General features: G+C 39.2%; 2 protein-coding genes across 3 annotated transcripts in view; one reads left to right on the top strand and one right to left on the bottom strand.

The window, feature by feature from the left end:
- Positions 1 to 26,588, top strand: part of MALRD1 (MAM and LDL receptor class A domain containing 1) — a 246,864-nt gene that overhangs the window by 148,009 nt on the left and 72,267 nt on the right. For both annotated transcript variants that reach the window (XM_086859185.1, XM_023920197.2), the window contains exons 30-32: positions 18,268 to 18,396; positions 22,198 to 22,359; positions 24,725 to 24,882. In XM_086859185.1, coding sequence (XP_086715311.1) covers positions 18,268 to 18,396; positions 22,198 to 22,359; positions 24,725 to 24,882 — 449 coding nt within the window. The remainder of the gene's footprint in view (positions 1 to 18,267; positions 18,397 to 22,197; positions 22,360 to 24,724; positions 24,883 to 26,588) is intronic.
- Positions 5,426 to 7,879, bottom strand: LOC147655919 (uncharacterized). Its single transcript, XM_086860062.1, has 2 exons — positions 5,855 to 7,879; positions 5,426 to 5,576 (listed from the first exon to the last, which is right to left on the bottom strand). The coding sequence occupies exons 1-2, from the start codon at positions 7,194 to 7,196 to the stop codon at positions 5,509 to 5,511; spliced, it is 1,410 nt and encodes a 469-aa protein (XP_086716188.1). The 5' UTR covers positions 7,197 to 7,879; the 3' UTR covers positions 5,426 to 5,508.

Genomic DNA, 26,588 nt, shown 5'->3' on the forward strand with positions numbered 1-26,588 from the left:
ACAATATGCCATACAAATTTTTTAGATTGATTTAGGAAAGTTGGAGACCCAAGATGCCGATCCTTTATAGAATTGTCACTTGCATGGCTGTTTCTTTTGCACTCTAATAGAGTACAGTCTTTATACACTCAGAAATCATTTCCTTTCAGCATCTCTGGTGGTGTATGCTAGGCACAGCAGGGTTATCATTAAAGTTTAGGTGTATGTATCCTGTGTGTTTATGCTTATGCCTTTGCTTTCCAGCAGGATCAGAGGCCAAGTGGCTGTTTGCTTTCCAGCTATATCTGTGTGCATCTGTGAAAATGCATGTCTGTAAAAAAGCAAAACAAACAAAACCTAAAAGAAAGCCCCACCACACCTCACTCCACCTCTACCCCCTGCTTTTCTTATCTGTATGAGGATACTTAGCCTCAAACCAACATTAAAAGGGAATCATTTAGCACCTTTCACATCAGCTCTGCACTCTGCATATCATTTTTTGCCTTCTATTCCACAAGTTGATACCTGCTTGCCTAATCTTCTCCAGGCTTTTGGTATGCTGACCTTCCTGTTGGCAAGATGACACGAAGGAGCCTGGTCTGACCTTTCTCATTCTTGTTGTTATTGATTCTTTACCTTTGTAGAACAAACAAGCAAAATACATTTTGCCAGTTTCTCAAAAATAACATTTCCCACCTGACCCAAGCCTGGGGCATTCAGGATAGAGAAAGCATGTCATGTACAGATTGTATTTTTTGCAGCACAGAGTTCACAGTTTTATTGTGTCTGTCGTAACAAAGCTAAAAGTCAGCAAACACAATCTTACTGTGGCCAAACTCAAAAAAGAAGAGTAGCATACAAAGCAGAAGGGGAACAGGGGCCTCTGATCAACAAAATTACTTGATTTACAGCACTCACCCAGGCACTGTGTTTGTAGCTGTAGAATTGCTGGTCTAGACATATGACAAGGATCCTCTAGGACAACTGAAGCTTCATTTTTATTTTCTACTTGGTCTTATTTTGTTAAACTAAAATCTTTATATAATCTTTTTATTATGGGTATTCTGGATGTGCTAATGACATAAACAGCTGAATACAACATGCACAGAAATAAACCTGGGAGATTGAAAATAATTAAAACTTGAAAACAGGTTTAAAATAAACAGAATGGAGTTGAAATGAGAATGCTTTAAATTGCATGGGGAAAATAATTGAATATTTAGCTGCTTCTCAGTAGACAGCATTTAGCAGTGAAAACTAACGTAAGAGCAATTCTGGAGCTTTCAAATATTTTGGGATAGCCTCCTCCTCACAGACTGTCCTTTTGGAAGCTGCTGAATGGTATTCCTGGAACATGGTTTACAGTCAGCACAATAAAATAATTGCCTCCTTGCAGAAATTATGTACTCAAGTTGAGGCAGTGAAAAGGGAAGAGAGAGCCAGTGTACTAGTTTGAAATCAAACCAGTGAGAGATCGCAAGTCAGAATTATAATTTAATAGGAAAATGATAAAAAGAATAAATGCAATAATATCAAAAACACTGACAGAGTCAGAATACAGCCTGGAACCCTGTTAGGGTGATGGTAGTCGTCCAGATGAGGTGGTCTTGTTGAAGCGTGATCCTCTGGAAGAAAGGGGGTCTGGTCTTCAGCTGAAAGTCCAGCAGTAGCTCCTGTCCTCTGGAAGTCCCGTAGGTAAGGGCTGCTGTGGTGTTCGAATTCTCAGCTTATATCCAGTATGGAATGCTTGGCTCCTCCCTCGGGGAGGAGCATCTCACAATGGGATGGTGAGTCATGAGATAAGGCCTCGATGAGCCATTAACAGAAAACAGTCCAGGAGGAAGTTATCTCTGAGTCATGCAGCAAGGCAGTGGTGGGCCTATTAACAGGGGACAATACAGGGGGAAGTTATCTATGAGTCATGGGGCAGGGCATTGATGGGCCCATTAACAGAAGGTAGCCCGGGGGGGGGGGGGGGGGGGAGGCAGGGAGCACTGCCTCACCTGGTTTCAACAGTACATGAGGATGGTGATAGAATATACTGCAACCCAGGACATAATCCACCCCTTATTCTATTACCATCTACATAATTCCAAATCAGTACCTTCCTTAAACTCCACACACACACACACATATATATATATATATATATATACAATGGAACCTTACACACAGTTCTCACTTAAAATGAGGTCTCCTTGTGGCACACATCGGGTTTCCCCATCTTTCCGCATTACCCACCAAGTGCAACCAGGTCCTTGAGCGAAGACAATCCCACGGATAGGTTTGCTCTTGCCTGAGGTGGGATTAATCCAAACAGTCTTTCCTAACATACCTCTCATGTGTACCACAGGGACTTTATCTCCATCCACCGTGTGCAAGGGTTCAGACTGGGCAGGACCAGCTCGATTGATGGATCCTCTGGTGTTAACCATCCAGGTGGCCTTTGCTAAGTTCACTTCCCAATTTTTGAAGGTTCCTCCACCAAGTGCTTTTAGGGTAGTCTTGAGTAGTCCATTGCACCGTTCAACTTTCCCAGCAGCTGGTGCATGATAAGGGATATGATAGATCCATTCAATTCCATGTTCTCTGGCCCAAGTACTTACGAGGCTGTTCTTGAAATGCGTCCCGTTGTCTGACTCGATTCTCTCAGGGGTGCCATGTCTCCAAAGGACTTGCTTTTCCAGGCCCAAGATGGTGTTCCGGGCAGTAGCATGAGGCACAGGGTATGTCTCCAGCCATCCAGTGGTTGCTTCCACCATGGTCAACACGTAGCGCTTGCCTTGGCGGGTTTGGGGAAGGGTGATGTAGTCAATTTGCCAGGCTTCCCCATACCTGTACTTGGACCATCTTCCACCGTACCACAGAGGCTTCACCCGCTTGGCCTGTTTGATTGCAGCGCAGGTCTCACAGTTGTGGATAACCTGTGAGATGCTGTCCATAGTAAGGTCCACCCCTCGCTCACGAGCCCATCGGTACGTTGCATCTCGTCCCTGATGACCAGAGGCATCATGGGCCCAACGAGCTAAAAATAATTCTCCCTTGTGCTGCCAGTCCAGATCCACCTGTGATATTTTCACCTTGGCAGCTCGATCCACCTGCTCATTGTTACGGTGCTCTTCATTAGCCCGACTTTTGGGTACATGAGCATCCACGTGTCGAACCTTCACGATCAGCTTCTCCACCCGAGCGGCGATGTCCTGCCAAATCTCAGCGGCCCAGATGGGTTTCCCTCTGCGCTGCCAGTTGGCTTTTCTCCAGCGATCCAGCCATCCCCACAGAGCATTAGCTACCATCCAGGAGTCAGTGTAGAGATAGAGCCTCGGCCACTTCTCTCTTTCAGCAATATCTAAAGCCAGCTGGACAGCTTTAAGTTCTGCGACCTGACTCGATCCACCCTCTCCCTCGGTAGCTTGTGCAACTCGTCGTGTGGGGCTCCATACAGCAGCTTTCCATTTCCGGTTAGTGCTTACAATTCGGCAGGAACCATCGGTGAAGAGGGCATATCGTCTTTCACTCTCCGGTAGCTCATTATATGGTGGGGCTTCCTCAGCACGTGTCACTTGCTCCTCTTCTTCAGAAGATAATCCAAAAGTCTCACCTTCAGGCCAGTTTGTTATAATTTCCAGAATCCCAGGGCGGTTCAGGTTTCCAATACGGGCACGCTGTGTAATGAGGGCAATCCATTTGCTCCAAGTAGCATCGGTGGCATGATGCATGGAAGGAATCTTTCCCTTGAACATCCACCCCAGCACCGGCAGTCGGGGTGCCAGAAGCAGCTGCGCTTCAGTACCAATGACCTCTGAGGCAGCTTGGACTCCTTCATAGGCGGCCAAAATTTCCTTCTCTGTTGGGGTGTAGTTGGCCTCGGATCCTCTGTAGCTTCGGCTCCAGAATCCCAGTGGTCGACCCCGAGTCTCACCAGGCACCTTCTGCCAAAGGCTCCAGGACAGACCATTGTTCCCGGCTGCAGAGTAGAGCACGTTTTTCACTTCTGGCCCCGTTCTGACTGGACCAAGGGCTACCGCATGAGCGATTTCCTGCTTGATCTGGGCGAAAGCTTGTTGCTGTTCAGGGCCCCAATGGAAATTGTTCTTCTTGCGGGTAACCAGGTAGAGAGGGCTCACAATCTGGCTATATTCAGGAATGTGCATTCTCCAAAAGCCTATGGCACCTAGGAAAGCTTGTGTTTCCTTCTTGTTGGTCGGTGGAGACATCGCAGTGATCTTATTGATGACTTCAGTGGGAATCTGACGCCGTCCATCTTGCCACTTTACCCCCAGGAACTGGATCTCCCGGGCAGGTCCCTTGACTTTGCTCCTCTTGATGGCAAAACCAGCCTTCAGGAGAATCTGGATGATCTTCTGTCCCTTCTCAAATACTTCTGCTGCCGTGTTCCCCCACACAATGATGTCATCAATGTACTGCAGGTGTTCTGGAGCCTCACCCTTTTCTAGCACAGTCTGGATCAGTCCATGGCAGATAGTAGGACTGTGCTTCCACCCCTGGGGCAATCGGTTCCAGGTATACTGCACACCCCTCCAGGTGAAGGCAAACTGAGGCCTGCACTCTGCTGCCAGAGGAATGGAGAAAAACGCATTTGCAATATCAATGGTCGCGTACCACTTTGCTGCCTTGGATTCCAGCTCATACTGAAGCTCCAGCATGTCTGGTACGGCTGCACTCAGTGGTGGCGTGACTTCATTCAGTCCACGGTAATCCACCGTCAGTCTCCATTCTCCACTGGACTTACGCACTGGCCATATGGGGCTGTTAAAGGGTGAACGAGCCTTGCTGACCACCCCTTGGCTCTCCAGCTCACGAATCATCGTATGGATGGGGACCACAGAGTCTCTGTCGGTGCGGTATTGCCGACGGTGCACTGTTGCTCTGGCAATTGGTACCTGTTGTTCTTCAACTCTCAGTAGTCCCACAGCAGAAGGGTTGTCTGAGAGACCAGGCAAGGTACTCAGTTGTCTGATGCCTTCTGTCTCTAGAGCAGCTATCCCAAAAGCCCAGCGATAACCTTTTGGGTCTTTGAAGTACCCGTTCCTGAGGTAATCTATGCCGAGGATGCATGGGGCCTCTGGACCAGTCACGATGGGGTGTTTCTGCCACTCATTCCCAGTTAAACTCACTTCAGCTTCCAGTACCGTGAGCTCCTGGGATCCCCCTGTCACCCCAGAAATAGAAATGGGTTCCGCTCCCACATACCTTGATGGCATTAGAGTGCATTGAGCGCCGGTATCAACCAAAGCCGTATATCTTTGTGGGTCAGATGTGCCAGGCCATCGGATCCACACTGTCCAATAGATCCGGTTGTCCCTCTCCTCTACCTGGCTAGAGGCAGGGACCCTCTAATCCTGGTCATGGTGCACGTTGCTCTCCTCCGGTGAATATGCTCTTGATGTCCCTTCAAGAGGATCACTCATATCATCATTTCTATACCTTCTGATGTTCTGGCCACGAGAGACCGGAGCGGCGCTGGCTCTAGATGAGCTCCTTGTGGTAGTTGTCCCTCTTTTTAGTTCACGTACCCGGGCTGCTAAGGAGGAGGTGGGTTTTCCATCCCACTTCCTCATGTCTTCTCCATGCTCCTGGAGAAAAAACCAGAGGTTACCTCGTGGAGTGTATCCTTTCTCCCTGGCTGGGGAATGCCTACTCCTAATAGCAGAGACTCTTGTTGGTTCTGGGGAGACGTGGTAAATTTCTTCCTTAAGTTCCTTTTTTAGTTTCTGATGGCCTTCTTCAATCAAGCTCCGGACTTGCTCAGCCAGCCTTGTTTCCACAGATGAGACATGGGTGCGAAACGGGGCAGTGACAGTGTCCTCGTAGATTCTTAGTTTATTGGCCAGGACACCCACCCTGTCCTCACCTTCCCTCCATTGCAGTGTTGCCAGGTAACGGGAGTACATCTCTGGTCCAAGCCGTGCAAATCTCAGCCACATCTGTGACGTGCACTGGACACCATCTGGGCTCTTAGGAAATCTCTCATCTTCTGCAAAAATGATCTCCAGCACAGCCAACTCCCTCAGGCATCGGATACCCTGTTCCATTGTGCTCCATTTTCCCTGGTGCACCTGGAGGTCTTCTTTGCAGAGGTATCTGTCCCTTACACTTGTCAGCAGTCGCCTCCAGAGGCTGAGAGTTTCTTGGGTTCTCCCAATCCCCTGGTCAATGACCACATCCCGGGACAGCGATCCCAGTTGCCTGGCCTCACTTCCATCCAGGATGGTGTCGTTTGCTGCAGCGTCCCAGATGCGGAGCAGCCAGGTTAGGATGGACTCGTTCGTCTGGCGGGTGAATTCCCTCCGCAGGTCACGCAGCTCACCTAGGGATAGAGAGCGAGTGATAATCTCTGGTTCTGTCTCCTCCGCTGCGTGTGAAGGTCCTGCCTCACCCTCATCAGTCACTATGCGGACTGATTTGCTTTTTGATTTCTTTTTCTGAATGGGGGCAACTTCTACCGGTTTAGGCTGCTCTGGTTCGGTGACTGTTTGTGTGGAGGTGCTCATGGCCCTTTTGGTTCCTTTCTCCTCTGTGGTAGTCTGCGTAGACATGGACGCTGTTGTTTTGCTCTTGGTTCCTTTCTCCTCTGTGGCAGTCTGAGTGGACACGGATGCTGTTGCTTTGCTCTTGGTTTCTTTCTCCTCTGTGGCAGTCTGCGTAGACACGGACGCTGTGGCTTTGCTCTTGGTTCCTTTCTCCTCTGTGGCAGTCTGTGTGGTCATGGATGCTGTTGCTCTGCTCTTGGTTCTTTTCTCTTCCTCCTCAAGAAGACGCTGTACCACACCAAACAGTGCTTTGTTTCTAAGCATGGTGTACATGGTGCAGGCCATGCAGAGAAAACAAAACAGCAAGACTAGGCTGTCCTTGGCATCCAGAGAGAACTCAATATTTTTAAAAACTGCTGTGCCTGACCTGAAAGGCTGGAAGAAACCACTCTCCACTCTTCCCACCAAGGGCAGGGTGCGATTGTTGAGAAGGTCCCAGATGTAGCAGCCCAGACTAGGACAAGCAAACAAAATTGAGTATATATTCCGAATGGTATTCATTGCCTCACAGGTTATCATGCCATAAGCATAATAAACCAATAAAGCAATTCTCATACCATTCCCTGGTCTCAACAGGAGCAATACAACAGGCAAGTAGTTCCCCATGTGAGGGAAAATATAGAGAGCAAGATACAGTACCCATATAGACAAGCCAACCACCATGGTGGATAGGTTTCTGTTAATATGAAATTGCAATTCTGACTTTCTCTCAGGTTAATGCCCCACGTTGGGCGCCAAAATATGTACTAGTTTGAAATCAAACCAGTGAGAGATCGCAAGTCAGAATTATAATTTAATAGGAAAATGATAAAAAGAATAAATGCAATAATATCAAAAACACTGACAGAGTCAGAATACAGCCTGGAACCCTGTTAGGGTGATGGTAGTCGTCCAGATGAGGTGGTCTTGTTGAAGCGTGATCCTCTGGAAGAAAGGGGGTCTGGTCTTCAGCTGAAAGTCCAGCAGTAGCTCCTGTCCTCTGGAAGTCCCGTAGGTAAGGGCTGCTGTGGTGTTCGAATTCTCAGCTTATATCCAGTATGGAATGCTTGGCTCCTCCCTCGGGGAGGAGCATCTCACAATGGGATGGTGAGTCATGAGATAAGGCCTTGATGAGCCATTAACAGAAAACAGTCCAGGAGGAAGTTATCTCTGAGTCATGCAGCAAGGCAGTGGTGGGCCCATTAACAGGGGACAATACAGGGGGAAGTTATCTATGAGTCATGGGGCAGGGCATTGATGGGCCCATTAACAGAAGGTAGCCCGGGGGGGGGGGGGGGAGGCAGGGAGCACTGCCTCACCTGGTTTCAACAGTACATGAGGATGGTGATAGAATATACTGCAACCCAGGACAGCCAGCCCATGTGATGTTTTTACACATGAATATTAGATCTGTTTTCTGTAAGATGTTAATATTCAGTGGTTATATCATTGCTCAATATATCTCAATACTTATTTTATTTTACATGTATTTTCCTTCAGCTTGCTTCCATGCAGTTCCATAAGCTGTATACATCATAAGAGAATCTGCACTGAGGTGGATCCTTTGCTCTTCACATAGATAGCTGTGATTTACATTGCTCTTTTTATATAAGGATTTTCAATTGATTACAGAGAATCTTTTCACTATTTCCTTTCAAAAAATATTTTTTTTCAACAGATTCCATATAATAGAATGTTATAGAATACTAAAAATAGCTCTATTTATTATGATCTGGCCTTCTGAGTCCCTTTCCTTCAAGACCCACTTTCCTCAGGTCTCACTAATTTCTATGGAAGTGAAGGACAAGAAGAAACTATGAGTTTATTGGAAATATGAGCTCTAGGAAATATTGTCAAAGAGAATAAATCAAAGACATAAAAGAGTTGGTTTTGAGAGGGTAAGCAATGTCATGGTAACAAAAATAGGTTAAATTTCAAATCTGATACATTTTATTGCACAGGTTAAATTAAAAAATATGAAAGATAGTGAAGTTGCATCACATCTAGGAAAAAATTGCTCTTAAATTAACTGATGCATTGATATTTTTTTTCATCTTCTTGTACAATAATTCTTTATACGACTTTATTGAGACAATGTGACCTGAAAGGAGTTTACTGTCATCATTTCTTGTGCTTTTTAATACTTGACTTTGACCATGCATGAGGTTATTTGCAGGCTGGAGAAAAAAAGTCTCCATTTCTGCCTGAATAAAAAGGTAAAATGTCTATGAGGGTCATGCAGAATAATCCCTAATGATAAATTTATTTTTCACACTTATGACATTTAACTTCATGATAATGTGGTCTGCTATCATTAAGGAGCACTTCAAGCATTATTGATCTGCTTTCCCAGCTGATGGCTCACTGTTGTTTAATAGTGAATCAAGAGAACAATTTCCAAGACATGCTGTTACCAGAAGCCTGATTTTTGTGCTTCTACAGTTCTAAAGAAAAGGAATTTTGTGCTCTCAGGTACACAACAGTGAGTATAAGCATGGAGATGTGACCCAGCCACATCATCAATGCTGATTTTGGTATCCCAGGGCACTGCCTGGAAAACTAACAAGGGAAGACAAATGAAAATAAGAGAATCATAACTCTGAATTAAAATTTGACAGAAATTTCTAGAACATTTTGATATTTAGTTAATTTATACAATTTTTCATAGTCTGGGGGATACAGTGCCATAGAAATCCACGAATAAGACAGAACCATTACAGCTCCAGTATTCTTTTTCTGTTGACTGTTTGGAGTCAGACTCTACAACCCTTTCTTCTGATGTCACATTTATATTTAGATTTTAAAAGAAAGAAAAATAAAAATTCTACAATCTATTAATAAGAAATTGCTTCACCAAATTGAGCTGAGTGGAAATTTTCCTTAAAATAGAATAAAGCTTTATTTCCTGGTGGTAAAATTTTTATCTCGTTTTCTCATATATTTGTATTCCTCCTCACCTACTCTTTATGGCAAAAAAACATAGGTGAAGGTACTGAAATCCTTTGAACAACTTTGCTTCCATGCTCTCATAAACAAGAAGCTTTGAAAGGCTCAGCAGAAAAATCCTTTCTCATTAGAATTCCATCCTAGCTTTGCAGATCAGAGAGACAATAACTAAAACATCCTAGTGTTTGTGTATGTAGGCCAGCTTTTTTATTTTTAAAACCAGCCAGTGTTTCCTTTGAATCCTCAGCTATGTATCATGCAAAGCTTTATGTTTAGTGGAGAATTTAGTTCCTTCTTCTCAAATGCTTGAGAGAAGTTCAAACACTGATAATAGAAGTATTCAGTACAAATCTGGCCCTGAAGTGAGAGGGAAGGGAATTCAGACAGAGAGAGCTGCCAGACCTAAATTAGTCACTAAGGATATTCAGTGATGTTCAGACAGAATATATGCCTAGTTTTTTTAATTTTCTTTTTTTTTTCCCTTCAAATATTTTAATGATATGCAATGTCTTTCATTTGTTTTTATAAGTAGGTCAGTGTCAGGGTATTCTTGCATGGGGCACTGGAATCATATGACCTGGCTGAAATTTCTCAGTAAATGTGCTGAAATCAATGATAAAGTTCTTAACTGTTAGTCTAATATTTGGATTTTGCATTTACAAGGAAATTATTCTTTGATTTCATTGTGAGCTGCGAATTTAAAATTTTCTGCTACATATTTAATCTTCATTACAGAGAAAGCAAGCTCATGTTGAGTCTAGAAGTCTAGAAATTTTGGTAGCTTTAACTTAATTTGGCTTAGTGTAACATCTATTAACATGAATGTACTTTATCATTTGAGGGAAATTTTTACTGAACTCAGATCTCATTAACTCAGCAGAGGGTACAGATATGAACTCTTTGGTTCTAGACATGAAATAATGTCTTTTTGGCAACGTGAAGATCAGCCTTTCAGAGGATATCCCTTCTATATGCTCTTGTAGGAAGGACACAGTGAGGAAGGCAGCGTGCTAAGGACAGATGTGGAGGAAATTCAGAATTCAAGTTCCCTTAACCCAGTTTGCCAGGGCTGCCAGTTACACTGGGAGAAGACGTGAATTCCTGCACAAGCCCTGTTTTGCAGGAATACTTAAACTGCATGGAATATTAAGATTTTCAAGAAATATTTGGAAAATATAAATTAATTTTTACAAAAGGGGCAAATATGGTACAGTCTGGATTCTGGGAAAGAGTTGAATTTGACAACCTTTTGGAAAAAAAAATTAAAATGGAATAAAGGGAAATATGGCACCTGCTTGAAAACCACAGAATTGTTTTATTGCTTTGTTCAGAAGGCTTTGACATATCTGCAACCTAGGATTTCTGTTTCTGCTCATGTAAAAAACATGAATTAACCAAAATATTTGTTCACCATCTTTTTGCAGCTCTCAGAGATATGTAAGGAATGCCACAGATTTTGAATATGAGAAACAAGAAATAACTTTTACCTCATTTTTCGTGAAGAGACCTCAGTGGCATTTTAAGTTTCTGTTCATCTCATGGGAAACTTTTGAAGAGTTGCTGACTCCAAAGATAATTTTGTTTGCTAGCACATGGCTGTACACTTGGATTTTCAGCATAAAATTAAAATATCATAATTTTGACATTTACTTCACATATTGCTTATTTTTCATATCCAGTGGTAGATTTTTTTACTCCACTTGTTTCAAATGGGCCACAAGAGAAGGCTTTTTATGGCTACTAAAATACGCAGGGTAGAGGTGAATGGATTTTCTGTATTTTTTTTAACTTACAATCTTTGTCTGTAAAGGAGGTACTAGAAAAATGACCCCTGTCCCAGCCTGAGTTCATTTTCATGTAAAATGACCCTAGAAAGTAGGCACCCTTCCAGTTCAGCCAAACTGTAACCCATCATACACCTCTGTGCAAGGTGACACCCTAGATGGATTTCACCTCTAAGGACAATTCTGCACAGACAGGGAGAGCACTCAGCTGAGGAAGTGTCTCCTTGTTGCAGATAATTGCAGTTTGCACTGTGTGCTCTACCCCATTGGTCTGTCACAGAAACCCCTGGGGACCACAGGCCGTGTTAAAAAAATAAAATATTCACATCAAATGCTTCTAAGGTGTCTGTGATAACTGGAGAGTGCTGTGATTGAGTTGTTTTGATTGACGCTGCATCACAGTGGAAGCAATAGTTTGACAGTCACTTTTAGTGGAGATATCATTCAAAAGCTCTAAATATAATCTATTCATCTGAACTTCCTGAGGTACAGTGCAGCTCTATGCTGGAATTAGGATGTAGGCCAGACATGGAGGGGGGAAAAGTACCAAGAAATAGAGCTCTCATGTCAAATTGTTTCAGGAGATACTTTTATCTGGTTGAATATGTTCATAATTACTGGGAAACAGGATTTTCTGCAAGTGCATCTCATGATTTTTGCCTTATTTCCACTTTTTCCTTTCTTTTACCACTTGCAGATTCCAAAGGGATAAAGCCTAGGACAACCAGGCCCTCATTGCTCAGTCCTCAGTGCTTCTCCCTCGTGCATCCCTTGATATTAAGCAAAGTATGGTAGATACCTATATAAGAGTATTATGAGATCCTTATGCTGCTGATACACTGCATGCCAAAGCTGGTCTTTCAGTCTTTATCAAATAGAAAAGATTCTGTCCTTGTCTCCTGTGGATTTATATACTCCATGATATCAGCACTAGAAGTTAAAGAGACTTTTCTTATCTTTTGCATTGCTTGAGCCAAAGCCAGTTCTGCATTACCAGATGTACTATGAGTACATTTTTTATTTTTCCGGGTTATCAGGGGCCTTAACCACAGTACTACTTGCTTTGAACAGTTTTGGGAAGTCCTTTGGCATAATTTTCTATCTACAGGTCTCTCCTAAGAGTCAATATATTTTGTTAGATCTACTGTTTATGTCGGAGTCAAAACAGATCCTTGAATTAAATCTGGCCTTTGGAGTGAAATATTCCATGGGGAGAATTCTCTATGGTTTTAAAATTATAAAATAACCTTGAAATTATATCTAGCATGCTTGAGCAGGAACTTTTCATCTAGTCTTCCTTGCAATAGATTTCCAAGGTCATCCATGGAGCATTATTGATGAGTTTGCTAATAAAATTCTAATGTTCTACAAAACGTCATGCAGAAAAGAGTAATGAGCAATTGAGGTAAGCAGATGAAAAACCTGATGAAAACTGAGTTTCACAGTTTCTGAATCTCAGAGTACCGTTGAGTAATGAAACCTTCCAGGAGTGTGTATTTCATAAATTCCAGTTTAAACAAAGGGTGAAGCTCACAAATTAAATTTCCTTTAATTGAGTAACATTTTCAACAAGATGTCTTAATTTTTTTTTAAAATCTTTGATTGTTCTTGTATCTCAAGTGTTGTAAAAGAGCGGAGAGACGTGGTTTAAGTACTCCCACTAAACAACACAATTTAAACAACCAAAAATAGAAAGAGGTGAATTTTCAACTTTAATTTGAAAGCATTTCTACTCAGGAAGGACTGTAATTTCTAAAAAGAGAAATAGTGAGGGGAAAGGTTCATTTCAATGGAATATACATTGGATGTTATGTTTCATTTCATACTGCTGACTGGTGGCGTTGTACTGCTGAGTGCGTGTTTCTTTTGGAAAGCAGAAATGAGACTCTTGCTAAACAGCAGCTCAGTGCACTTGAACTTGAGGTACACCCTGCTTGCCAAAACAGCTCAAGGTCTTATTCACTGCAGCCTTTAGGAACCATAAGCATTTGGGATTCACCCTATGCCTTTCAAAAGCACAAAGCATTGGACAAACAAAACCTCTGACAACCTATGTCTTTAGTGTTGTAATATTAGAGCATCTCTTTCTGTGTGATCAGTCACTTCTTTAATGATAAGTATTTTAAACATTTACTCTGTGTTACCAAATCTATATACAGCGCTATCTATTAATATTAAATATTTTTGGTCTTATCCATTTTGTTTCAAGCAATAAAGACCTGCAGCCTATAGGGCTGATATTTGACCTGTCTGTTTCTCTCTGTGACTTTAGATGGAATGGATATCACAGGAATATTTACATCTGACAAAGCATTGGTACAAGTAAGCTCTTGTACTCAGAGAGTCAGAGAAATAGTCACTGACCTGTTGCTGTCCTCTGGTTGCAAACTTAAAGGAAAGAAGAATGGTTTTGTGAGCTCTTTCATAGTCAGGCCTTTCCTGTGGTGTCCTGGAAAAGCTGAAATTCTGAGGTGAAAACCAAATAAATGGGCACAATAAAACATTATAATTTTCCATACCATAAAAATAGTCTGAGATTTTTTAATTTATAAAAATTTAATCCTCAACTATTTAATTTAAGGGGAAAAAGTGATTTATAAGAGTATATGTGCTGCTGCCAGATAACTTTGACCTATGAGAAAAAAAATAATCCACTAATTTTTGTTAATCTAGTTATTTCTATGCTGATCTAAATGTTGGTTGTTATCATATGCTATTGAATTCTTACCTGTGCTTGTGTTTTATATTCTATATTATTTTATTTTGGTTTGGGGTGATTTTTTTGCTGCCTATAATATTTTTTTTTCTGGGAAAAGAATGGATTGTGGTCTTTTGACTTGCAACATACCTTATATAGTACTCAGGTCCCACAGATTTTTGAGCTGAGTAGCTGGAGGTGAAGAAAGGTCAAAACATAATACAAACCAAAAGTAACTAGCTCAAGAAATGTCCAAGAGTGCTGGAAATTAATAAATTTAATTGGATCTTCTGTTCTCATTAAAAAACCAAAACTGAACTGCTCCCACTCCCTACCACCTGTTTTTGTACCTCTGATCTGTTCCTCTGTCACTTGTGCTAGGCCTGTAGACCAGTACTCCATAGCTGTAAGAATATTTTTTTATTATGTAAAATTATGTCTAGAGTTGAAAAAAATATTATTAGTTCAGTTTAGGGGTTCAACAAAAGATTTGGAAGAAGGTCGGTTCAAAAAACAACATCTATGGCTTTTTCATTAAGTCCAGGATACTTTCTGGTCAATAGTTTTCTTAAATTACTGTGAAATATTTCCTACTTACTTTGGACATCATAGCTCTCTGTGAATTTTTGGTAGCATATTCAGAAAGGAGGTTAGTAGGTATCAAACACATTTCAACTCCCTGTAATTCCTCTCATTCCTGATTTGTGAAAAATACACATTTCTGGATATTTCCCTTTTTTACACCTCTGACATTTCCATACATGGCATCAGCTCCTTCTTTTGCTTGCTGTAGTTCACTCATCCATTTTGATGTTGTAGCTGCTCAAAGATAATTTCAGAGTAACACTGTGAGTTAAGTACAACTGATAACCTTTTCCATCATCATCTTTGTCTTAATTTGTTTGGCGTGTATTCATAATTAGATGGGGTTTTTTTTTACAGGTTTCTTGAGCTCTTAAGCAAAGAAAGAGGCAAGAAACAAAATTTGCCATATTTTTTTCATGTTTTTTTCTGCTTAGAAACAGTTTTTCTGCATGTTTGGACTTTCATGAAATGTTGTGAGCTAGATTATTGGGAAAAAAATATAATATTACATACTATATATAATCACCCATCATCCAATACATGTTTTCTTCTACTTACTGGTCATCAAAGTACAGATGAGGAATGTGATAAGATAAAAAGATATATATATATTTTTAAGTGCAGTCCCAACATAACCAACACGCACAAAGAAATAAGACTCAATGAAAATTTCTCATTTTATCTGAAATATCAGCTTGAAAATAAAGCTGTTCATTAGGAGACATTGTTTTGCTTTATACTAAAACTTTCTGGAGTGGTGTTAGATTATTGTTCTGCAAATTCAGTACTGATGGACACAAAGTCCAATTTTGGCAACCATGTAATTGTGAGAGCAAAAATTAAAAATAGGCAAGATAATATTTTAAATGTCCTCTCTTTTTCTTTGTTTAAAGTAGTTTCTAATATATTTTCCTGTAAGTTCTTCAGTATATTTTTTCTGATTAAGTTGATTTTTTTATATATTATACTTGAAGAATGTCTTGTGAAAATGAAACTTTTAAGCTACGGCTTGAGTGAACTTGTCTTTGTCTTTGGGCTTCCTGACACAGAAGTTATTGCATTTTATGGTTAAGTTGTACTGTATTTCTTGTTTTGATTTAATTCTTAGCTGGTGTAGGAGTTTTGGCCAGAATGAATGTACAATGGAAAGTTGATTTTTTATGTCATAATTCTGAAAAGAGTTTAGAATATTTGGTTACACTGTGCAATGCTAATGCCAGTATGTTGATTTAAAGAGGAATTTTATTTCTCTCTGCCAAAGACTGTGGTAGAAAAAACATCATTATCATTATCAAATGTAACCTGATATCCCTAAAAATTGCATAAAAACAAGGTCTTACTCAAAAGGATAAAATTCATATATATGTAAATTTGTGTTTATGACATTTACACCTGTTGAGATAAAAATTTTCATTATGTCTGAGTTGGAATCACATGTTTTATTTAAGGATAACCAAAGAGATTGATAACATTATTAAATGCTGGTTCATGATATATTTGAAGTACTATAAGAAGTTGCTTGTTTTTTGAAAAAACCCTGCAATTCAGTGCTAAATATAAATGATAGAGTAACATAACATAATGTAGCTCTCTCTAGGTAATTGTGTGGAATATGATCAGTCACAAAGCCATGGATTTTCAGAAGTCACTCCCCTGTATGGTGATAATGTACCCCTTCCATATGCAGTGAAAATTATTGTATGCTAATGGATCTGCAATTACCTAATTTCTGTCATTATTTAAGCCATTGAGTGACTGAAGGAAGTAGTTTAATTTTCCAGTGCATCATTTCCAGTGCAGAGGAGGGAGTGGAGATAAGAGCTGTAGGCTCCTCTCAGAAGTGCCCACTGATGGAAGGCAATGGGCACAAATCCAAAAACCAGGAAACTTTATGTGAACACCGTAAACCACTTTAGTGTGAGGATCACCCAACACAAGTGATTGTCCAAAGAGGTTTTTTTGAGTCTCTATCCATTGCTGTTATCCAAACCCCAAGTGGACATGGTCCTGCAGATCCTGCTGTAGATGTGGCTGAAGCAGTGGGCTGGACTAGAGAGGTCTTGAGAAGTCTCTGCCAGCCTCAATTATTATTATGTGGCTTTCCAGAATTTAGGATGAGCCATACTAACGAATTTTTGGTGGTATCTTCAATCAGGTTTTATCACATCATTTGGGAGAGGTGTGAAAACTGCCTGAACCATCACAAATGCCTCAGTCAATTTTTTTTTTCCTCAGGAGGTTGCTCCTCTGCCAATGGCCCTCTTGAAACATGTGTTGTCTGTTAAAAGCAGCCATAGATTTTCATGTATTTAAGGCATTCATGGCAATTTATTTGTGGTGTGGATCCCCTGACACCAATCAGATCAAACTGACAGTGAAAAATTAAAAAACAAAAATAATGAGACAGATATCAGTTTGGAAAGATTTGTTTTGTTTTGTTTTTAGGTTTTGTTTTGTTTGTTTGTTTTGGTTTTGTGTGTGTGTGTCTGTGTGTCAGTGCACAGAGGCTTCTGCATTTCAAAGCTGAAAATTTGAGGTTCTTCAAGTAACCAATATTAGCAGTGATTTTTTTCCTTTTTTGTACTATCCATTTAAAATATATGGGTTACATTTTAATGCAGTATTGTCACTCGATTTCTCTGTTTAATATTACTTTGAGTACATGTTGAAACTAAACCAAAAGTTTAGTTCTTTCCTTTTCTACTCCAATGAGAATGCAGTTCCTCAGTCTGTAAAATTCAGTAAGTACCACTATTTGAGGAGATTAATAACCTGACAACAATAACAACTCCTCTGGAAATATGGGTCTGCACAAAGGTAAATATCATGGTGCTCTGATCAGACTGTGTTTAGCAATATGCCACATTTTAGTCATGTTTGAAGGTAAAAATGAAGCATTACAATGAATACAGTCAAAATAAATTCTCCTAAATGTCTTTTTGCAGAACATGAAGCTCTAGACTAGAAGGCAATCTAAGGTTATCAGAGTGCTTTCGAAGTGTTGCATTTGGGGTTATCAGAACTGTTTCAATTACTGTTGGCTGAAATTATGCACACAGTGCTCTGAACTGAAAAATAACCTATGTAAGTTCCTTTATAGTCTTACAGTCCAGGGATGGCTGAATCTCAGTACTCTGGATTTGAACCTAATGTTTTATGTGCCAGTTCTCATTTTATGAGCTGATTTTCATTCACCTTCAGTGATGAACATGAATTGTTGTAAAACAGATTTGTGTATTAAATAGCATAAGAGAAATTTCTCAGCAGCTCAAACTATCAGAGCAGCACTTTGTCTAAATTCTTTAAAAAAAGGTTGAATATCTTATGTCTCTAAAAGTTTATTTATTATGCAACTGTGTATAACAGCGATTTTTTCTCAGTTTAAAATGTTATCTTCTAAAGAAATAAAATTATGAGCAGAATAAAACCTTTCGCACGTCTACTTTTCAACAGCTCACAGAACCCCTCATTTATAGAACATCCACAACAAATGCACTGGGGAAACAGTTATGTTGATGCTGAATCAAGTTTTCTTCCAGCCAAAACATCCTACCTTTGAAGCTTTGGGCAAGGCAAATACAGCAGTCTCGAAATATATAATGCAACATTAAAGGAATGAGACCAAGTAACATCTGTTGGAAGCAGTAAAACCCTAAAGCCATAATGCATAATAGTTAACAAATTAAAAAGAGTATCCTTTGATATAATTGCAATATTGATTTAAATGTCTTGTTCATTTCAGTTGGAGAGAATCCCAAGGAATGCCCTGCCCTCACTGATTTTGTGTGTGGGAATAAGAATTGCATCGAGTATCAGTTCATCTGTGACTATAAACCAGACTGTGAAGACCTATCAGATGAAGCTGACTGCAGTAAGTATCTCTTCATATGTTAATCTAATCTTCAGTTATAATTTTAAATTCTGTAGCATAGTTCAGGTGAGTTCATAAAGATAATTCACTCAGCTGATCACAAATAAGTTGCCTTCTCCCCAGCTTGAAAGGTATGACGTTTTCACATCCTCAGAGATATTTTCTGCTAAAGTATTCGTGTGGTTTAGTTGCAAAAGTGCAACTAACTAAAACTAAAGTTTAAATACTGAAAACAACCCTGACAACAAGGCCAAATCCAGCTTAAGGATTAAAAACATACTTGAGGAATTAAATCAATGATTTACAATGAAAAAATAACCCTGAGAAAAAATGTAAGCTTGTTTATTAATGTAAAAGGGTGTTGAAAGAAAATATCAATGTTGAATGGAAAAGCTAAGCAAGCAAACTTATGTACAATAACATTTGAGCATGATTTTGCCAAAAGAAGGTGAATATTTAAAAATAAGCTTGTTTTTCCTTTCAAAAGAATAACACTTTTGGGATCTGAGTAGTGTGAGTACAGTTTTGTTGTTTGTTCTTGCTTCTAACTCAGAGCTATGAAAAAATTTTATTTTCATTTCTCTATTAAAGAACATTTTGGAAAAAATTTAGTCTGTTTATTTTTGCCAAAGTCCTAATGAATAATGAGACCCAATTTGTCTGAAGGCATTCTTTGCTGAGGCTGATTGAGATGGAAGGACACAGCTCCATTTAAAAATCTGGATCAAGTTAATGGGATTTCCAATTCAGACCTGAAATTCAGAAGCAGTAAAATATTGTGCCCTTGTTCCTACTCCATATCTTTGGTTTTTTTACCATTATGGTGTGGAGTCCAGACCATAATGGTAAATAAACCATTATTTATTTATTTATTTACCATTTGGAGTAGGAAGATTTAGTCCACATATGCAGCTCAGTAATCAGTCTAATTGTTAATCTTTGAGCTGGAGGGTCAAATTCTGCCACAATGCAGGTATGCTCAAAAGAATAATTCATAGATAGAGTAAATGAATCCATCATCAATTCAATGTTCATCCTTTGTGGAAGTAAAAAGTACTTCATTGAAATAAGCCAATATTTTCTGATCACTTGAAAATCAAGAGCCTTTTTCTTGTATGGGGTTACTACATGCTTGACTGAACAGGATTACAAAAGTAATGGCCCTTTATTGGATGATGCACATTATAACATTTTTACCAGGCTGCAGACTTACAAATCTATTTAAAAAGATGCTAAGGTGTCACTATAGGAGATTTAACTTGGGGTTTCTCCCTTTCATGAAAGTAAATAGCAGTTCTGAAGTAAAAAAGCTGAAGACACTGTCACTATTTCTGATCTCTACCTCTTGTAGTAATTTGTGTCACAGTGAACTTTGTGAATCGTGTTCATAGAAATTAATTTACATTTAATAATAACCTAAAAATACTAGTTTTTTAAAAGTAGACTCCCAGATAGACTTTAAACAGCTAATCTGCATTTATGATATAAAGTATTAATACTTTTTCAGGAGTTAGGCAAAGGAAGTGCAGCAAAATACTCTGTAAACTCACATTGCAACATTTTCCAGACCTAACAGATACACACTAAATTTGAATTGCTGTCCAAAGTGAACTGTTCAGTAAAGATATTCAGAAAACTATGGAGACACTTGATTTATTCTCTAAATATTGTTAGAGAATATAGTAGCTTCCTTGGGGGAGGATGTTGTTCCGTTTTTTATGGAAGGTTTCTTTTCTTAGATAATAGATTGGAACATTTCAGACCATAAATTATCTTGAATCACAGTAAAGCAACTCAGTCTTTGCTATACTGGAGAAAAGCTTTTCCAAGGGGAGAAAAAAATAATTGCTGATATTCACTTAAAAAAAAAAATAGATTGAAATATTTTTTTATTGTAGATGGAAAGGCTATAAATACATCAAAATATTTTCAACAGTCTTTAGTCTTGCTGTCTGTACCGAAGTGTAATGCAGAGATACAGTAATCTGACATTCAGAATACTCAGATAAAACTCAGGTATAGAATTTCCCTGTCTACTATATTTTATTTCCAACAAATGATGCCTTATATTTAGATAAACACACTTTTCCCTGGGCACATATCTTATAGATGGGAATAAACAACATTAAAGGGCACATAATGCCTTCTAGATAGAGAAACCTGATTTTTTTTAATGAAAAGACAACAGGAACTGGAACTGGCTGGAACTTTTCTTTTCTTAATCAGAAAAGAGAGTATAACAGGCACAGAGAAATCCCTTATAGCCTAACTTGTCCCATCACAAATGGTTATGGCCACATTTGTCTGCAGTTTTCTCCTTTACACTGAGCTCAAACTCTGAGCTTATTTCACATTCTTCTATATTTTGTACAAGTGCAACTCCAAAGAAGTAAATGGAGCATAATTTACTCAGCAGCAATTCCTGTATACAGGATTTACAGCAGAACCTGTATGAAATGAACTGCATCCACCTAGGCTGGTGGTAGTTTTGGGGTTTTTTTAATAAACTCGTGGAAATTACTTACTCTGTGTTTCATTCCACCCAGTCACACAATCTTGCAAAATTTTGATTCTCTTTCAGTATGCTGCTGGAAGTACAGAGGTGAAAAAACCACACATGAAAGCAGTTTCAATTTTCATGAATTGCAGCCAACTGTACACACAGATTTGATTAATAGCAAACCTCAGTGTTGATGAACCAACTAGAGGAGTGCTTGAGTTATTGAAATAAAAACAATTTTTCCAATAAATAGAGCAATCTTCTTCTGCTGGCTTCTAAATAGGGTGTGCTTACCCATAAAAAAAAAAAAATAATGCAGCAGATGCAGATAGGTCACAGGAGTTTGTCAGCCCAGTAAGTACTGTTCATAAATATTTATTAATAATTGTCTTCGGCATACACTGTTAATATATTAGGGTAAAAAACCTGGAGTCAGGTATTCCATTATGACTAGTGTAAATCCTAAATGTATTTGGACTTTGATCTTGTTAGAGATGCACCAGAAAATGTAATTCTTTTAAAAATAGTGGGATCCCTTTGCTCTATCTGTGTGTGAGGTTGTTTATTGTTGGAGTTAGGCCTTTATTAGGCTAACATGATATTTGTAATACAGAGCCAATGCAGATGCTCACTGCATTTGACCAGAACTAGCAAAATCACAGAAGGGTTGAGGTGGAAAGGCACCTCTGGACATCATCTAATTTGACCTCCTGCTTTATAACTAAGGAAAATGTGTTTTGGAGATAACAGAAAAGATTGTGGTGCTATTTGATTCATCTGTGCCATACTGTTTATATTATTTTGTTGATTAATTACTTTTTCAAAGTAACCTGAAGCAGCAGAGGCAGAGTTTGACATGGGCAGTTTTACTCAGATCTCCTGAATTTAGTCAATGAGTGTCCTAATCACTAGAAATATTTGTCATCATAAAGCTGCCATCAGACATAATATTCACCAGGCCAATATAGCTTATGAAAAATGCCACTGTGGAAGAGCAGTCCAGTTTTGCTAGCTAATTATCTGGAAATCATTCTTTCCATTTACCTGTGATAAGAACTAAATTTGGTGAAGTCATTGTTTTGTCATGGGCAACTGTAAAAAAGTTTATGCCTGCTCTTAAAGTGAAGAATGAGTTTTTCCTTTCCTTGTTAACTATCACATATTATTTATGTCCATGCATGGAATTCAGGGAAACACAGTGTTAGCCATACAGAAACCTTTCCACTTCCATTTTTAGTGTGCACACTGTAACATTTTATGTACAGCTGGGATAATAATTTACTTTTTTGCTGTATTTTCAGGTTACTACACAAGTATTCCTGGAAGCTGTAACTTTGAAACACAAGATCAAGAATGGACAACTGTATGTGGATTAACACAAGACACTACCGATGATTTTGACTGGAAAATTAGCAACAGTGCTGTCACAGGGCAAACAGGTCCTCATACTGACCACACACCAGGTATTGCCATGTGTACAACATCACTTCTGGGAAAATAAAATATTCACTGAATTTAAAGAAAAACCTACAAAAAATGTGGATCAGTGCCAAGATAACATTGCATCTCAGTGTGATCAGCTGACACATGGGAATGGTTCAAAGCTGAGCCAGGAAAGGTTCAGATGGGACATTAGGAAGCATTTCTTTACCAATAGGGAGGCCAAACACTGGAACAAGTTTCCTGGAGGTGTTCTGTGCCCTCTGCCTTTCAGTGTTTAGGAAGCATTTGCACAATGCCCTTTAAGGACATGTTTTGTCTTGGGCAGCCCTGAATTGATAAGCCAGCTGGACTAGATGGTCATTTTAGGTCTCTTCTTACTGCAATAATACTATTCCTTTGTATTCAACTCTAATAACAAATTTCACCTACATAATGTCAGCTTCTGACATTAAAACTTAAAGTCTCTGAAATCCTAACTGGCTATAGCAGTACTCTTCTCCTTGTCAATATTTCAAATAATCTACTTTTCCTGGAGAGTGTTACCATCCTAATGAATTTTAGAAAAACATGCAGTCATATGCAGGATGAGGAGCAAAGTGTGTGGGTGTGTGTAAAATGCTTGAGGCTTCTACCTTGATTTAACTTACCTCCCTGATACTGGCTTGCCAGAAATGCTATCATAGAAGTTCTTCCCAAGATATTTCTGACAAACTGCTACCACAATGCCTGTTGATGGTCAGGGGAATGAAATATATTGATAGGCAATTACAGTAATCTGTGTTATGTAATAAGCATAATTATATATTGTATTACATAAATATTAAATTATATATTCTTTTTATTATAGAATATATCTGGGTGGGGTATTAATTTCCATCGCAAATGCACCAATCTCTATTTCAGAAGTAATTAACTTCCTTTCCAGAAGCATTAATGGTTAGAATCCCTATCTTAATTTCCATCTAATCAGCATAGCATATTTAGTATTCAATCTAGAAGTACCAAAATCTCTGCTGCTTTTCTCTTGGGTTTGTGAGCAGCATCATCTCCAGGTTTTGACTCTTTTTTTTAATTTTTTTTTGTTTTCAAAATCAATAGAGACACCTTACCATGGGTGGCTGTGGCCATGTCTGTCTGACTCGTTTGTCCTCCCTTTTCCTTTATTCTGCACCTGCTGCAGGAGCTGCTTACCTGATCACGAGGGAACTACTTTTCTACCACAAATCACAGTTTTTGCAGACATTCCTGCTACTTTATGTTGCAGGCTGTAAATCTGGAAGTGCATTCCTCTGGAAAGGGACAGAACAGACAAGGTAGAGGTGGAAACTATTGCAGCTGTTCCAGGCAAGCTGTTTCTTGCAAATAACTAGTTTGACTTGCTTCCTTGCTGTTACTTTGATGCAATGTGATAACAAAACAACTACTAGCCCCTGGCTTTTTAAGGAGATTTTCTGTGTTTTTCTAATTCAGTTTCTGTCATTTAATTAGTTCTTTGTTTCTGTGAAATTACCCAACAATTCTAAGAAAAACAAAGGTAATAAAAAGTGAAGCAAAAGGAAAACAAAATTAGAGCAAAGTGTTTACAAAATTATCCAGATTTGTAATTTACTTTTAAATTGCCCAGGCAAGATATATTCACATTAGCTACAGAGGAATAGCTAGGTATTACAGAGGAACAGCCTGTAATACCTAGAAATATCTGTCAGTCCATCAAGCTCATATTGGGTATTAGGAAAAGGTTCCTTACCCTTGGTGGTTGGGCAGTGGAACAGCTCCCCAGGGCAGTGGTCACAGCACCAAGCCTGACAAGGTTCAAGGCACATCTCAGGCACATGGAGCGACTCCTGGGGTGGCCTGGGCAGGGCCAGAAGTTGGATTTGATGCTCCTTGTGCTTCTCTTCCAAGCCAGGCTATTCTATGATTCTGTGGTTTAACACAAGGGACATCTAGGACAAGGAACATCTTTTTGTACTGAAAGAGGAGACTTAGATTAGAAATTAGGAAATCAGAAAGAAATGCTCAGAAGGCCGTGAGACACTGGAAAAACTTGTGCAGAAGCTGCAGATTCCCCATCCTTGGAAGTGTTCAAGGCTAGGCTGGGTGTGCCTTGAGAAGCCTGATGCAGTAGGTGGCATCCCTGCCATGGGATGGGGTTGGAACTAGATGATTTTTAAGGGCCCTCCAACCCAAGGTATTATGAAATTCTGTGAAATACACAAAGCATTAGCAAGGAATTATCTCCATACAACCATGGTATGATATACATGTAGGTGGTAAAGAAAAAAAAAAATAAAAATACTAGCATCTGTGTTTATAAAAATGCTTGTAAACTAAAGCAAAAAATAGTATTGAAAAACTCTAAATGTTTTTTATCTTCATTTTAAGGTAAAGGACGGAGTTTTTTGTATGTCAACTCATCTGCCCAGAAGGAAGGGGACAGAGCAAGGATAACTACCACCAAATTCTTCCCAGCTAGTCTTGGCGTCTGTAGAGTTCGCTTCTGGTTCTGGATGTTTGCTTCTAGGCAAACAGGAATCTTAAAGGTAAAAGTCCTTCTACTACATTATGGCATAATAATACTTGCTTTGGTGCTATTTGCATTTCTTTGTCTAGGATTACTAAAATCTCAGGAATTTATGTTTACAATACTTCATCACAACTTACTGCAGTTACACCTATGTACAAATCTTCTCCTGCCAGGATCAAGTGACAATCCAGCTTTAGTTTTAGTTCCACTTGAAGTCCTTTCACTACATATGCAAGAATTAACACTGCACATTTGACTAGAATACTAAAACCTACCCAATACCAGCACAGTTCTCTGAGGAATTCACTCTAATGTAAAACAGAGGCAATTTCTAACGTTTAGTGGTTCAAACTAAATGTTTCAAAAATATTAATGTAACCATGTGTGAAAGGTGTTTTATTAAAACAATTGGAAATAAGGTATTAAACTGTATTAACAGTTATAGCCCAAGCTTCCATGAAATTATCATCTTGCTGTTCCCCAAGCACTCTTAACAAGTACACTTTTGGTTGTTAAGTAATCCAGTAACAGCCTAAGAGGGGATGTGACCTCTTGGCAAACAACTCACTTCATGTGACTCACTGAATAAATATGTTGCACAGTTCATTTTTAAGTGACCTGAGAAAGGCTCCTGTCTGTAGGGTTTGTTAAGTTATGAAAATACAGGACAAGTTAATTTTTCAGTCAGTGACAAAATATTAGTTTATGCTAAAAGTGAAGAAGAATATTTTTGTAGTATTGGACATTGAGTTAAGTCAGGAAGTTTTTACCACTGTTTTCTCCACTGGAAGAGATAATCATAGCACTGTTCCATGGGATTATAGTGCAATTAGGCTGGAAGGGCCTCAGGTGGTCTCTAGTCCAACCTCTTGCTCCAAGCAGAGTCAGCTGCAAGATGATGCTGGGTGCCTCAGGAATTTATCCAGCCTTGAAAAATGTCCACAAATGGAGATTACTCAGCCTCTAGGGGCAACTTGTGCCACTGGTAAACCCTACACCTTCTTCTCCTTACATCCAGCCCAAGGATAATTTTACCTTTTGTTCCACCAGTTATCTTTTCTTTTCTTCTAGTATTTTTTTCAGGATAGGGTTTGCATATCAATTTTATCTCTAGCACGTAGTTTATTACTCTGAGTATTGCTCTAAATTTACTTATTGATAAAAAAAACAAAACTGTATTTCATGAAGTTCATATAAGCAGCAGTAAAAAGCAAACATAAATTCCTTTTTTTGATCTAGTGATAGCTGAAATACTGTGAGATTATCTGTGATTAACTATCTGTTTAAATTCAAGTATCTTGGACCTTAAAGCATGCAAGATTGATGATGAGACTCTTTGAAGGAGCTTTTGAATGTTTTTAAGCATCACAGAACACTTAGAATTTGTGAATAAGTAGATGTGTGTGGCCTATATGTGAGTTAGTAGGCAGACAGCCAGAGTCTGCTTTTTAATTGTTTTTTTTTTTTCTTTTTAAGCAGACTAGTTTAATTTACTCCCATTGCCTCAATTTCATAAAGAATTGTCTTACTCCCACGTATAAATAAAGTTCCCTGTTTATGGCTTTGCTACATGTACTCTTTATGTAGAAATGTATTCACAACAGACTGAAGGGCTCAGCAAGGAATATCATCCCATCACAGAATCAATTTACTTCTGTGGACATTTTGCTCTTTTCTATCAAACTAATAAGCTATTTCAGTATCATCTGTAGCTGTTATTAA

The sequence above is a fragment of the Cyanistes caeruleus genome, chromosome 1 (assembly GCF_971803275.1).
Source record: "Cyanistes caeruleus chromosome 1, bCyaCae1.hap1.1, whole genome shotgun sequence".
Lineage (NCBI taxonomy): Eukaryota > Metazoa > Chordata > Aves > Passeriformes > Paridae > Cyanistes > Cyanistes caeruleus.